Source organism: Wyeomyia smithii, chromosome 2 (assembly GCF_029784165.1).
Source record: "Wyeomyia smithii strain HCP4-BCI-WySm-NY-G18 chromosome 2, ASM2978416v1, whole genome shotgun sequence".
Classification (NCBI taxonomy): Eukaryota; Metazoa; Arthropoda; class Insecta; order Diptera; family Culicidae; genus Wyeomyia; species Wyeomyia smithii.
The window spans coordinates 172,151,462-172,165,732 of NC_073695.1; the positions used below are offsets into that span (position 1 = coordinate 172,151,462).

Consider the following 14,271-nt stretch of genomic DNA (forward strand, 5'->3'; position numbering starts at 1 on the left):
TACCATTGTGTATTTTCGAACAGGAGAAACACAATTACTGAACAGCACTACTACCGAGCTACGATCAATTATCAACTTGCTAACAGTATATAGGAGTCAACTTTATAACTGTGCCTTCTTAACAGTATACGTTTGCATACATTAGCAGCTACATGTTGTTGAAACAGGATCTAATCAACAAGGTAGAAATAGATTGTTTGATAGCGAATAGAGTTAACAGTAGTATATTGAAATTAATGGTTGCAATTGTTTTGCAGGGCGATTAGGGTTGCGTGTTAGTTGTTGGGTTTTGCGGGCAAAATTTTGTTTGACCAATTGTGTAGAGTTTCCGTTGATCATTGATCGCCATTTGTTTGTTCTAGTATCACTGCAGTCATGCAAGTATAACGAGAACTGATTATCACATTATATTTGAAAAAACTTTGATCATTTTCGCACCAAAAAATGGGAAACGAAACGAGTTGATATGAACCTCTGCCCAGGTTAGAATAACAAACTCGCCGAAATTCTGAACAATCGGAGAGATCAATCGCCAAAGATTTGAAACTCAATCAATGAATTGATCGTGTATATGCAGCCAAGCTTGCCGACATTCCCAAAAATATTAGGAGGGTTCAGAATATTTTGAAAGTGTTTAGGGTTATCTTTTATGGAATATCAAGCTTTCAATTCTTTTGATCAAAACACGGGTGGAAATCAACACTAATGTTACATGTTCAGAAGTCAATTGTGGCTTCATGCGCCGGAAGTATTACCAGATGGAAACTACATTCCAAGGGAATTATACTCTTTATCATTTTTCGCAAGCATTGCAACATGGGCGTTGCTTGAATTTACCCCGTTAAATATCATCACAAGAGAAAGCCCTGCCTTATCGCCAAATCTCAATCCCTTGGATTACTTTGTTTGAGGGTGAATGCTAAGTAAGATCGAAAGAACAAAATGCTTCACTATTAAATCACTTCAAACACATGTATATTCAAAGAAAGTTAACATCTGTGGAATATAATGCTTTTGTTTCGATTTTATGAGTATTTGTTATACTGACAAGCAACCGTAATCACCCTGTAGGGAATTGATTGACGAAAACAGTCTGTTGGGTAATAGTAGCAGCGTGTTGCAAGAAAGTAGAATAAACAAGTTCAAATACCGTTCTAGCGTAATTGACAGTTTCATTCGTAGCCTCGGTGAAAGCCCTCCGCAGACGAGTTCTCCTACTTTGCGATAAAGTCTGTGGGCAGAGTAGCACACCCTTGCGCGAGAATTGCAAGTTTATTAGGACATGTCATTGATGAGGTTTTGTGTTACAACAACGCGTAGTTGCACAAAGTATAGTTACATTCGAGTTAGTTTCGACGGTTGAAGAACAGATCGCATAGTAGAAACGAGAAAGAGAAAAGAGAGAAAACAGAGAAGAGGAAAATGTTGGTTGATTTTTTCTTCACTCGGAGCCAGCACAGGCTTACAGAATACAAAGTAGCTTCTAATCTTGTAAGAAGAAGATACGCAACTTATAAAAATCTTCACAGTATGCCAACGCAAAGCACAACAGATATCATTTGTTGTGATGGTACTTAAAGGATGTTTTTACTTTTTTACACGACTGTAGAAGCATCTCCTACAACATAGTTTCGAGGTCTGTGTTTCGATTTCTCATATTTTTTTATTTAAAATGCATGACCTTGACAAACAACCATGTGAATGTGATAAAGTAAATTTTTATTTACCATGTTCAAAATAAACCGATCTGTCGATTTAAAATAATACTGTTTATACTGAAGCAGAAAATAACAAAAAAAGAAAAAGACTAAGTCTAAGTCTAGTAGGAAAATGAACAGAATAATAAGTAGCAACTTAAATAAGTTAAGCTGTTATTACCGCATTAATTAAATATTCAGATGAAAAACTATTTGAGTAACTTTATATTTATGAGTTGCTATTAACTATAGACGTGAGCAAAAGCGCTAGTGTTTATAATTTTTGGTCGTTTTCAACGTACTCTTTTTCCAAAATATATCTGAAAAATGTATATACAAAAAATCTCTAAGAAAAGGCTGGAAAACCTTGGCCATACAGCGTGTGCACACGTTCTACGTTGACGCTATCACACTGAAGTGTCGGTGTTTACTACTCTCGACTACGACGGCACACTGGGGTAAACACACCTTTTCCGTTTCCCTTTCCTTTTCCTTCTCCTTTCTGCGCGCCACCAGCTGTACTCGCCAAAGGTCAGTTTTTCCAGTAGATTTAGATAGGAAAGGTTGAAAAATAACAATAAAGCAATGAATAGAAGGGGAGAGAAAAAAGTTTATTATAGTTATATAGATGAAAGATACAGCATTGAGAGGATAGACACGTAGATTTGAGATAGTTGAAGAATAAATCAGGGATATTGACAGATGTTTAGATCTATGATAAATAATAATAGGCCGTAAAGGCGTTTGCAAAACTCTTCCCGAGCAAATCTTATGAGAGAAGTTTCCTTTCTGAATGACAAAGCGGGTTATTCAATACTGTTATAGAAGAACAACCATTACGAGTGTGTTGAATTTATTCCTTCTAGTTATTAATTAAAGTTTCACCTCATTTAGCACTATGAGTGATAGACTTCGATTCGAGCTTAGTATAAACTAACAGTTGAAGAACAAAGACCTTGTTTTTAGTTACCTTTTCAGCTCTCTTCAGACCGCCTCATTTTTTATCATGCTCTAAACTTTTCTTTTACTAATTCCAAAAATTAATTGTTTTCAAGGATATCATGCCCAAGTAAATTTTTTTGTGAAACAATTGGTATAAATATCTCTTCCATGAAGAAATAAAATATGATTTTGATCAATAGAAGGGACCTTCGTACAATCGAGATCTTTTCTACGATATAAAATTTTCCAAAAACGCGAAATTACTGCTTGCAACTTGTTGGCATTTTTGAATTCCTATTTAATACTATCTACTAAATACTATTATAAAACTATTATGGTTATCTTTCAACGATAGCGAATTATTAAACTACTGATCGTGTTGATAAAGTTATCTTATCAGTGGCTTCAGAACAGATGGTTTTTCATCATTTTTTCTAGGTGAAAAATTGACACAGTGAAACAATCTTTTGAACTTATTCAAAGGTAAATATGGACATAAGAGAATAAAAAACAAAATGAAAGATTTATCAACAACTTTCCAAGGCGGCTTATCGCTTGCAACTCAAATGGTGTGCGTTCTTTTTCACCTGTACAACACAAGTAAATTATTTTCATATTCGGAAGGGTCTATCGCAAATTATCAAGAGCTTTTGTCAAAAAATGTCCTCAAACAAATACACCTTCGCTTTATAACGTACTTTAACCTGCGATGGAGAGAAGAGAAGAGAAACACTTTCTCACCCTAATCATTTGCTGTCAAATCTTCTGGTAAGAGTTTTCAAAAGTGAAAGAAATAACTAAATAATCCAATCGAGACACTTCTGTTTGATTTTTCTTGAAAAACAATTCGCGATCAACTTCTCTTAATGTAGAAATTGCGTGCTGATTTACCAGAGCATATTGGTATTGAAATATTGAAATTGGTTGGTAAACGGCTGGTAATTGGTAAAAGGTTGAACCGAGCGTACCAGCAGTACAATCCTTACTAGTTGACATAAAATAGACTTCAGTGTGGTCCAGAGCTTACTATCCAACAACTCCTACCTCTACATCAAGGGTTTGTTCCACTTAGTATTCGGCCGTTTCTTTTTATTTACTGCAGCGCCTCTAGTTGTTGTACCTAGAAATTAATGACAGCGTTTTGATCTGGAAAGTTTGGTAATAATGGTGAAAAGTTTGTCAGGATTGGTGCACGCGTTGAAAAGTTATCCAAGATGGAATGCGAAAAATTTGGGCATCAAATGGGGAGTTGACAACCTGGAAGGAGCGTCAAACATAGCTTCGGCCCTCACAAGTTCCTATCTCACACCTGCACGAGTCATATGATTACACTAGACTGCCGGTTGGAACATGTATACAACTGGTTGATGTTGCCTGGGCAATGTTGTCATCCGACAATAGCTAAGTGAGAAGGTGCGACGCGATCATTGGCGCGTTAACCATATTCCGGCGGTAGAGGAAATGCTTCGCCAACCCGAGCGTCTGTTCACCAAGATGGTGCGGCTCAAAACAGCGTCTGATCCATGTTAGGAGCGGCTAATCAACGTCCTGGTGGCAGCGTGGGACTCTCAACAGAGCTGACACGATGGCCCCCCGGCGAGACAGGGGGTTGGGGAAGGCCCAACGAGCCGCCCCGGAAAACAACATGTTATAAACAACGTAAGAGATAATTCGGATCGGAACAATCGGAATGGACCTAGGCAACGGCTAGGACTACGATTGGAAACTTGGGACATTGAACTGCAAATCGCTCTGCTTTCCAGGATGCGACAGGATAATATATGACGAACTACATCCACGCAACTTTCAAGTCGTAGCGCTGCAAGAACTTTGTTGGACAGGACAGAAGGTATGGAAAAGCGGGCACCGGGCAGCTACTTTCTACCAGAGTTGTGGTACCACCAGCGAGCTGAGAACCGGCTTTATAGTACTGGGTAAGATGCGCCAACGCGTGATAGGGCCGATCAACGCAAGGATGTGCAAGTTGAGGACAAAGGGCCGGTTCTTCAACTTCAACGCGCAGCTGGAGCAGGTCCACGATAGCTGCCTGCGACGGGACGTTAAGTTCGTTATTGGGGACTTGAATGCTAAGGTAGGACGGAAGGCAATGTACAGACCGGTAATCGAACCAGATAGCCTGCATGCTGTGTCTAATGATAACGGCCATCAGTGCGTAAACTTTGCGGCCTCCCGTGGTAAGGTAGTCCGAAGTACCTTCTTCCCCCGCAAAGGTATCCACAAATCCACCTGGAGATCACCCGACCAGCAGACAGAGAACCAAATCGACCACGTTTTAATCGACGGCAGGGTTTTCTCCGACATCATCAACGTTCGCACCTACCGCAGTGCGAATATAGATTCGGACTACTACCTAGTAGCTGTGTGCATGCGCTCAAAACTATCGACGGTGTATAACACCCGCCGTCGTTGAACGCCGCGACCAAATATTGAGCAACTGCGGGACGCCGAGGCTGCACAGGAAAACGCGCAGCAGCTGGAGGCAGTGCTACCTACGGAAGAGCAGCTTGGCGCAGCTACCCTTGAAGATGGCTGGAGAAGCATCCGATCCGCTGTAGGTAGCACTGCAGTAGCGCTACTAGGTACAAGGGCCCCGAATCATAGAAATGACTGGTTTGACGGCGAATGCAAACGGTTAGTCAAGAAGAAGAATGCAGCACGGGCGAGAATGCTGCAACACCGTACGAGAGTGAACGTGGAACGATACCGACAGGCACGGAACAGCCAAAACTCAGTCCTTCGAAGGAAGAAGCACCAGTAAGAGGACCGAGATCGCGTAGCGATGGAAGAGCTGTACCAAGCTAACGACACTCGAAAGTTCTACGAGAAGCTGAACAGGTCATTGTCAAGGTTTGGGAGGAAGAACGAGTACCGGAGGAGTGGATGGAGGGTATTGGGTGTCCCATCTACAAAAAGGGCGACAAATTGGAGTGCTGCAATTACCGGGCAATCACTCTGTTGAACGCCGCCTACAAGGTACTTTCCCGAATACTTTGCCGTCGACTATAATCATTTGCGAAGCAGTTCGTGGGGGGATCAGGCGGTATTTATGGGTGCCCGCGCCTCCACGGATCAGATATTCGCGGTTCGGCAGGTTATGCAGAAATGCCGCGAATATAACGTGCCCACACATCATTCGTTCATCGATTTTAAATCGGCGTACGATACAATCGATCGGGACAAGCTATGGCAAATTATGCACGACTACGGATTTCCGGACAAACTGACGCGGTTGGTCAAAGCGACGATGGATCGAGTGATGTGTGTAGTTCGAGTTTCGGGGGCACTCTCGAGCCACTTCGAAACCCGAAGAGGTCTAAGGCAAGGTGATGGTCTCTCGTGCCTACTGTTTACCATCGCCCTGGAAGGTGTCATTAGAAGAGCGGGGATTAACACGAGTGGCACGATATTCCAAAAGTCGGTTCAACTGTTGGGTTTCGCCGACGATATTCACATTGTGGCTCGGACCTTTGTGAAGAATGCGGATACGTACATCGGACTAAAGGCTGAAGCCAAACGGATTGGACTGGTCGTCAATGCATCGAAGACGAAGTACATGAAAGGAAGGGGTTCACGAGAGGACAGTGCTAACCTCCCACCTCGAGTTCAAATTGGTGGTGATGAAATCGAGGTGGTTGATGAGTTCGTGTATCTGGGTTCACTGGTAACTGCCGACAACGATACCAGCAGAGAAATTCAACGGCGCATTATGGCAGGAAATCGTGCATACTTTGGTCTCCGGAGGACGCTCCGATCGAGTAGAATTCGTCGCCGCACCAAGTTAACCATCTACAAGACGCTGATCAGACCGGTAGTCCTCTACGGGCATGAGACATGGACTATGCTTGTGGAGGACCAACGCGCCCTTGCGGTCTTCGAGCGGAAGGTGTTGCGTACCATCTTCGGTGGACTGCAGATGGAAAACGGAGCCATCTATCGTCCACACCGTTAAGATAGGCAGGTTGCGGTGGGCTGGGCATGTTGTAAAGATGTGAGACGACAGCTCGGTAAAGATGGTTCTTGAAACCAATCCATCAGGGACGAGACGGAGAGGTGCACAGCGGGCAAGGTGGATCGATCAGGTGGAAGACGACCTGCGGACCCTACGCAGACTGCAGAGCTGGCGATCTGCAGCCATAGACCGAGCGGAATGGAGACGACTCTTACGTACAGCAAAGGCCACACCACGGCTTGGGACTGTTTGGTAAGGTAAGGAATTCGAGAGACAAGAAAAAATTGTGCACACCTGGGTTGAAAACCCAACATGGTCAGTTGGAATGATCGCTAAGGCTGTCAAACTACCGAAATCGACTGTGAATGTCGTGCCCATGAAATGAAATTTCATTGCCTTATTCAGTGCCTGAATGTTACATGTTATTGAGATAGGAAAATGAATTTCTTTTTGAACTGCATACTGCGCTTCAGTTGTCACCCATTATAGTCTTTCTATAACTTTTATTTCCTAATTCAAATTTGGACAACTGAAAAGGGAACCCCTGAAACCCTGAATTCGGGCTTAGAAATTGTTGATAAGTTCACCATTTTGTTCTCTTCATCAATTTATTTTTCTCATGTCTAAACTTACTTTTGAATAAATGCAAAAGAATCTATCGCTGCGTCGCTTTTCTGACCTCGAAAGAAAAAGAAAACCATTTTTTTGAAGACCTTCTTTAAACTGCGTTTACGTTATGTTGGTTAGAGAATAATCTGAAATAGACAGCCTTAGGCTACATTTCGACTTAGTTAATGCTCAATAAGCTGTTATGCAACAAATCTTTTTCTCGGGAGTTACGGTTATGACGAGTAATTGACTACAAGTTGCAGAAGTGAGAAAATATATTAAATGAACGAAAAGGATTTCTACGCTTAACCCTGTGGTTTAAATTGTGTCTTTGAGACTATTCTACAGCTGCCATAAAATCTTTGGTTGCGTAAATATCCGTAAAGATGAAATTTTCATGGAAACGGATGCCCTGGTCTACCTGTTTGGTTATTCCATAGAGTACTACAATGTTTCAATAAGCAATGTCTATTTCAATTCTACCTACAGATCCTTATGTTTTTTATAAAAATAGCTGAACAGACTAACAAACAATCGCATACAACTTCTAGTTATTGAGGAAATTAGAATTGAGCAAATTGTGCTAAAAATTGTGATGGAAAGAGGCGCATCACGAAAAAACTGCTAGGAATTACCAAAGTAAATTCTCTACACGGATCAAATAAGATAATATCTTGTGATTTTTTGGCATTCCACACAACACGGTCCTAAAAGTCAATCATAGCGTATATGCTGTGCAACCTATAGCTGGACAGTGAAGCGGTTTAACCGAATGTGGAAACAGGTTCTCAAATAGCTATTGGAGCAGATCAGTATTTGTCGAAAAGCAGTTAGACATCTGTTATTGCTGTAGTCCTTTTTAGTTTATGCAGTGTTAGTGAAAGTAGAGCGGGGAGGTAATAGTATAGAAACGGCGAAATTGGGCTGTATCATAAATTTGTTGTTAGCACAATGGTCGTATTGGACGAAAAACGATTTGTAGCGATCGACATTTGCACATATGTGACATGTGTAAACGAAATGGGTGTTGATAGTTGTGCACATTAATTAATGTGCACAACTATCAACTCCCATTTCGTTTACACTTTTTATTTAAAATTTAAATAAAATCAATTTTTAAAGACCTCCTACAATTAGTGGCTTTATTTCAGCAATAATTGCGCAAATATCAGATTTATTATTCCATCGTAAAAACGCAGGGTTTTTTGTTTAGACAACAATATCTAGTTTTTATGGTTGAAAAACTGAAGTTTTGAGGGTAAAAATTGCTAAATGTGTTTTATTGGGCGCAATTGTTTACAAGACAACACAACATAATATTTGGCTCGAGACAATAAAGCGTACCTAACTGTAAAAGTACGAAAGGAATCAAAGTTACACTTTGCTGACAATAAACATTCGTTCTGTTTGCTTACATCGCCTTTCATTTGGTTTAATATAAAATTTTCGTCCCTGAAATATACCAACGGTCAAAGTTTGTCCAGATAGTATGAATAACCTCGCTTTGTATTTTTCCTCAAAGAGAACATAAAATAAAGTCTTGTTACCTGTAGTATAAAGAGACCAGATAACTAGGGCGTAAGTGCCGAACACCAATTCAATTTTTAGACGAGGGGGATGGGGGTTAATCCATTTCTTCGCACGTGCATAATAGGGTGGCAATGACTTGACTTGTATGGAAAACATATGAGGTTTAAATTTCGTTTTGCAAACAAGTTCAAAAGTTTCGTATCCTTAAGCAATGTTCACCTACAAAGGTAGAGCTCAATTGGACTTTAAAAAGTTATGCCTCATTTATTCAAATGTTCATTTCGATATCGAACTGGAACTGGGACGGTTGTCGGTATTGAATTTAAGAGCCAGTTCGCGAGAACCGCAACCACCTTTACAAGGGAGGTTGTATCGAGGTTCTCCGATTTTGCTGAAACTTTCAGGGTTTGTTTATCAATATAATAGAGCAATGTTTTGCATATTCTCAGATTTTTTGAAAAGGGGTAAGTGGGGTAAAAAGCCCGCCAAAAATTAATGTCAAAAAACTGCTAAAAACGTAAAATTGCTATAACTTTGAGTTAACTGAACCGATTTTCATGAAAATTGGCATGTTTATTTTGCTCTATAAAAGGAACAAAAAGAGGGTTATTGGAAGTTGCTGTCGAGAATACATGCGGAGAAATTTGCATTTTTATAAAAAAACGGTGATTTTCACAGCTGTTTTCCTCTCACCAACAGATCTAGGATTAAAATCCAAACAATAAGTTTTGTAGTGCAACTCAAGAACTTTCATTTGATATATATAAAGAGAATGCGCCGTTATAAAGATGCGTGAGAAAATCCAATTTTTCTATAACATGTTTTGGACCATTATTTTGTACCCATTGTGCGAGAAGCGTTACTCCGTTTTGTGTCATTGTTCTTCAATTGGGCTGTAATTTTCAAGTTACGTTTGTTTATGCAATGTTATATCGAAATTTGAGGTTTTAGGAAAAACGGGTAAGTGGGGTAAACAAGCTCTCAAAAATTTTGTGTTCAAAAACTGCTCACATCGTAACATATGTAATTACTTTCGGCTTACTCTCGAAGTAACACGATAAAATGAAAAAAAAAAAAATGGCCTAACAAACCAGTCGTCGTATGTTTGAGTCCCGGCTCGGGAGAGACTGATAGTGTCAAAAGAATCATAGCGCTAGCCCCGCAATTGTCCTGTATACTTAACAGTTGACTGCGAAGTCTGTGTATAATAAAACAGAAGGTCGAGTTCCGATACGGAATGTAGCACCAAGGCTTTGCTCTGCTTCTTGAAAGAATGTGCACGCTTGCTTATAGCAACACAAGCGGCATCACTGCTCACTAAGCAAAATTTCAAAATAATCGTTATTTTTCTGGTCGATGAAATCGTCATCGAGTCTGTTTGTCTGTGTAATTACCTTCCATGGGAAATTTATCAATCCCAACTATCTTCCCCTCCCCCCCATCCCCCCCATCCCCCCCATCCCCCCAACCTTTCTGGCTATGCCTTTGTCACCCAGGAACCTACTACCCACTCGGGAAAATAGTGTTACACCGGCCATGATGCTTACCACAAGCAGAAATCGATTCCAGTGCGCATTTTGTAGCCATTTTTACTGTAAGTTGGTGGAAAAAAAAATTCACATACCACGTGGACAGCCTGGGGGGGGGGGGGGTGCTCGGCTAATGTCCACGGTCAATACAATTTTTTTAGAATTTATATGGGCAGTTTTTCACGGAGGGGGATGGGGGGGGCTCAAAATCGTAATAAATCTGTCCACGTGGTATGTGGATGGCCCCTAATTAATTATTTGAAAATTCACTCACCTGATTGAAAACTACGCAAACAATCAATACAGTTCAGTTTCAGCCGTTATAGATGCGGCAGTTGTTGTTTTCTTTAAAATTGCACTAAGAAATTCTCAAAACTTTCACTTACTCAATCAGACATGATATTCTCTTTAGCTTGACACTTTGCTGTATTTCGCATTTTTTTTACGTTTGCAGTTTCACTTATTAAGAAATAATCTGATAAGTGATAATCCACTGCGAATTCAGTTGTACCTCGTTTGTCTTCTTTAGATTTTATACAGTATAATTAGCATGTTCTAAGTATTTGATCTCGAATCATGAATTTCGCAGAACAAGAAACTAACGAGTGTTAGCTCTTCAAGCAGCAACTGATAACGAATGATAAAATTTTCTCTTAATTCTGATTAAATATTATATTAGGTTTCTAAGAAAACGTTGCTTTAGTAACTATTGATATTGGTCCAGGGTCGGACTTAACATAGCATGCCAAATTTCAACAAAACTAAAAACTATAGCGGAGTAACGCTTCTCGCACAATGCGTACAAAATAATGGTCAAAAACATACTATAGAAAAATTGGATTTTCTCACGCATCTTTATAACGGCGCGTTTTCTTTATATATCAAATGAAAGCTCTTGAGTTGCACTACAAAACGTATTGTTTGGATTTTAATCCTAGATCTGTTGGTGAGAGAAAAACAGCTGTGAAAATCACCATTTATTTTTAGAAAAATGCGAATTTCTCAGCATGTATTCTCGACAGCAACTTCCAATGTTCCTTTTATAAAGTAAAACAAACATGCCAATTTTCATGAAAATCGGTTCAGTTTACTCAAAGTTATAGCAATTTTACGTTTTTAGCAGTTTTTTGACATTAATTTTTGGCGGGTTATTTTACCCCACTTACCCCTTTTCAAAAAATCTGATAAAGGAAAAAAAAATTTTTGGGCTGGAAAACTCTCCGTTGGCCCAGCTCGGGAATTTCTAAGTACCAGGAAGTCGTTTTATCGGGATAACACCAGATCCTGATGTTTCATGCATTTTCAAGACATTTGGCCCTTGAAAATTCGATACCGACAATCGTCCCAATGAAAATATGTGACATCTGGTGGTTAATTTTTTTTGAAACCGCGGGACTTTGCAAAGGCGTGAGTACACTTTAGATGAGCGCGGAACATTTCGCGGGACGTTTTTCTACGCGAGACATTTTGTTAAAACGCGGAACTGTTTCGCGAAATGCGAGGCGTCTGGTCACTTTACTGTAGTATAAATATGTTAATTACTTTAATTTTTTAAATTTAATATTATTCAGTATATATATATATATATATATATATATATATATATATATATATATATATATATATATATATATATATATATATATATATATATATATATATATATATATATATATATATCATTAATATATTAAATATTTTTTAATATATTTGCAACGAACCTCAAAAATAATCGTTACTATTGTCCATTTACTATGAAGCATGATCCTCGAAACCTTAACAACAATTTGGTTGGAAATGGCGATAATTCATTCGCACAGACATCAAAATCGAAAAGCAAAATGCAAACTAACTCGAAAATCGCAGATACAAGTTTGAAAAGTTTCGTTGCTAGTGAAAACATGGGAATTAAAAAATTATATTTCATAGAAAGCTGCCTTCACCCGCATAAAAGCTGTCATCAATCAGAGTTTTCATCATCAGCGATGGAATGAAATTTTCACCTCACGGATGAAACTGTATTGTACGTGATTAAGGTATCCACACGTATTCGGTAGAGAAAATCTAACAATTTTTATCATAAATCATTTTTCACCGCTTTCGAGGACCAGCAACATTTATCTTATAAACGTGGATTAGAATGGGGCACAGAATTAGAAATTATTTGGCCATTTAATCATATTTAGCTTACCATTATTCCATTTTCTTATTTACTTCACATATGTATGCACAACAACATAGGAAGCCAAGGCAATTTATTTATATAGCAGCTCAAATTTAAGAGCGGTAAAACTAAGTGTTTTATTTTCTTATGTTGAGTATAAAGACAGAAATAATTAAATTCGATTTCTAAGCTAGACAAATTTTACTAACAGTATATTTTAAAATAATATAAAGAGAATTACAGCAAAGTTAGAGCGAACATTCATTGTTATTTTTTTTTTATTTTAAATTTTTCTGAGTTGTTAGGTAGCAAAAAGGTACTGTTGAATATATTTAAACAAATGCAATGAATAAAAGTTGTTGAGTATTCATAGTCTATCTTTTCATTAAAATACAACATGTCAGACTGTATCCACTCACAATACGTTCCAGCTATGTATACCTAATAAATTAGGAGAGTCAATAGTTTTTAAGGCGATATTGTTTACTAGGATTCTATATAATTCCCGAAGCAATAAAAGCACTCTTCATAACAACACCAAAAGACATGAGAAACATTGCGAGATTATTGTTGTTTCAAAATAAGATTAGACGACCATAAAATACACAATCATTCGCAATGCATGCAAGGTTGGAAATCTTTCGCCTTACCTGTTTGAACTGCCGCATGCCACCGTTAATTCGCAGTGAATCTGCTGCAATGCCAGCGATTCCGTCGCCTGGTTCGCGTAACTGCCGCAGTGAGGAGCTAGGTTGTGCACAGGCATGCGCACACTGGCTACCACAGCAGATATTCGAACTGGCTTCGGGTTGGGAACTTTGGCGAATGATTCTGGAACCGGACGTTGGTGATGAGGTAATCAGCACTGGCGGGATAGTCGAGTGTTGAACCGTAAGTCGACTGTGGAGCACGCTTCTAACGCTTTCTTTCGAAACAGAACGGGTGAGTTGCAGTGAAGACACCGGTGTGGTGGAGGCACGTCTATCACAGTTACGACAGGCACGGCATCTGTTGTAGGGCACTAGTTGATATCCGCCAGCTCCAACACCAGCACCTGTTGCCGTCGTCCCTCGGCCCCCATCACTGTGGCACGAGTTCGAAACGGCTATTGCCGGTGCATCGAGTCGGCAGTGCATTTCTATGTCGGGCACAGAGCGTGCATTATGTTGATCATCGTCCCCCTGGCCGCTCTCTTCTGAGCCACCCAGTTCGGTTGCCGATAGTTGGGGACTGGCTAGATATGTTGACGTTCTGTCTTGTCGTATTAAAATAGGCTTGTTAGCACTACTGCCAGAGGAGCTGCTATTGTTTGTATTGCCAGGCAGAATAACAGGCAATGGTTGAATGGCAACACTGGCACTGCCGGTACTTGCCGTCGATTGTTGATTTGTTGGTCCGTTAAAAGAACTGTGCGATGCCATTCTAGACTTACTAATGGTTGATATGATACTTGATCCCGTCGTTGTCGTTGTGCTGCTACTATTGTTGTTATTACTATTCGCGGACATCATCAGTAGGGAAGCTGTTTCATCGGAGCTGCCATAACCTGAGTTGCTTGTTGGGTCGTTCTCGCTTTGCAGGGACATTTCCGGTGCTGCCGCGGTTGTGTTACCCAGCTGAATTCCTCACCTCCGGCGTTGATTGACGCGATGAGTCCACACGATTTGATTGTTCAGCTTTCTATCTGGAAAGACGACGGGGAGAAAAAGAGAAAAGCAAGCAATGTAGTGGCGTGAATTATTAATCTCTTCGCCAATCAGGAAGGCGATTGTGACGGACGGTGCCGTGGACTAATTGAAAACGGTTGAGCTTATTTTTTTTAGAGATTGA

At 39.9% G+C, this 14,271-nt stretch overlaps 1 protein-coding gene across 1 annotated transcript in view; it reads right to left on the minus strand.

Annotated features, from left to right (window-relative positions):
- Positions 1-1,060: 1,060 nt before the first annotated feature.
- Positions 1,061-14,271, minus strand: part of LOC129720210 (small conductance calcium-activated potassium channel protein-like) — a 161,995-nt gene continuing 148,784 nt past the window's right edge. The window contains exons 2-5 of the mRNA XM_055671658.1: positions 13,092-14,121; positions 2,166-2,213; positions 1,151-1,252; positions 1,061-1,093 (exon numbers count right to left, since the gene is read on the minus strand). Coding sequence (XP_055527633.1) covers positions 1,061-1,093; positions 1,151-1,252; positions 2,166-2,213; positions 13,092-14,027 — 1,119 coding nt within the window. The 5' untranslated portion in view covers positions 14,028-14,121. The remainder of the gene's footprint in view (positions 1,094-1,150; positions 1,253-2,165; positions 2,214-13,091; positions 14,122-14,271) is intronic.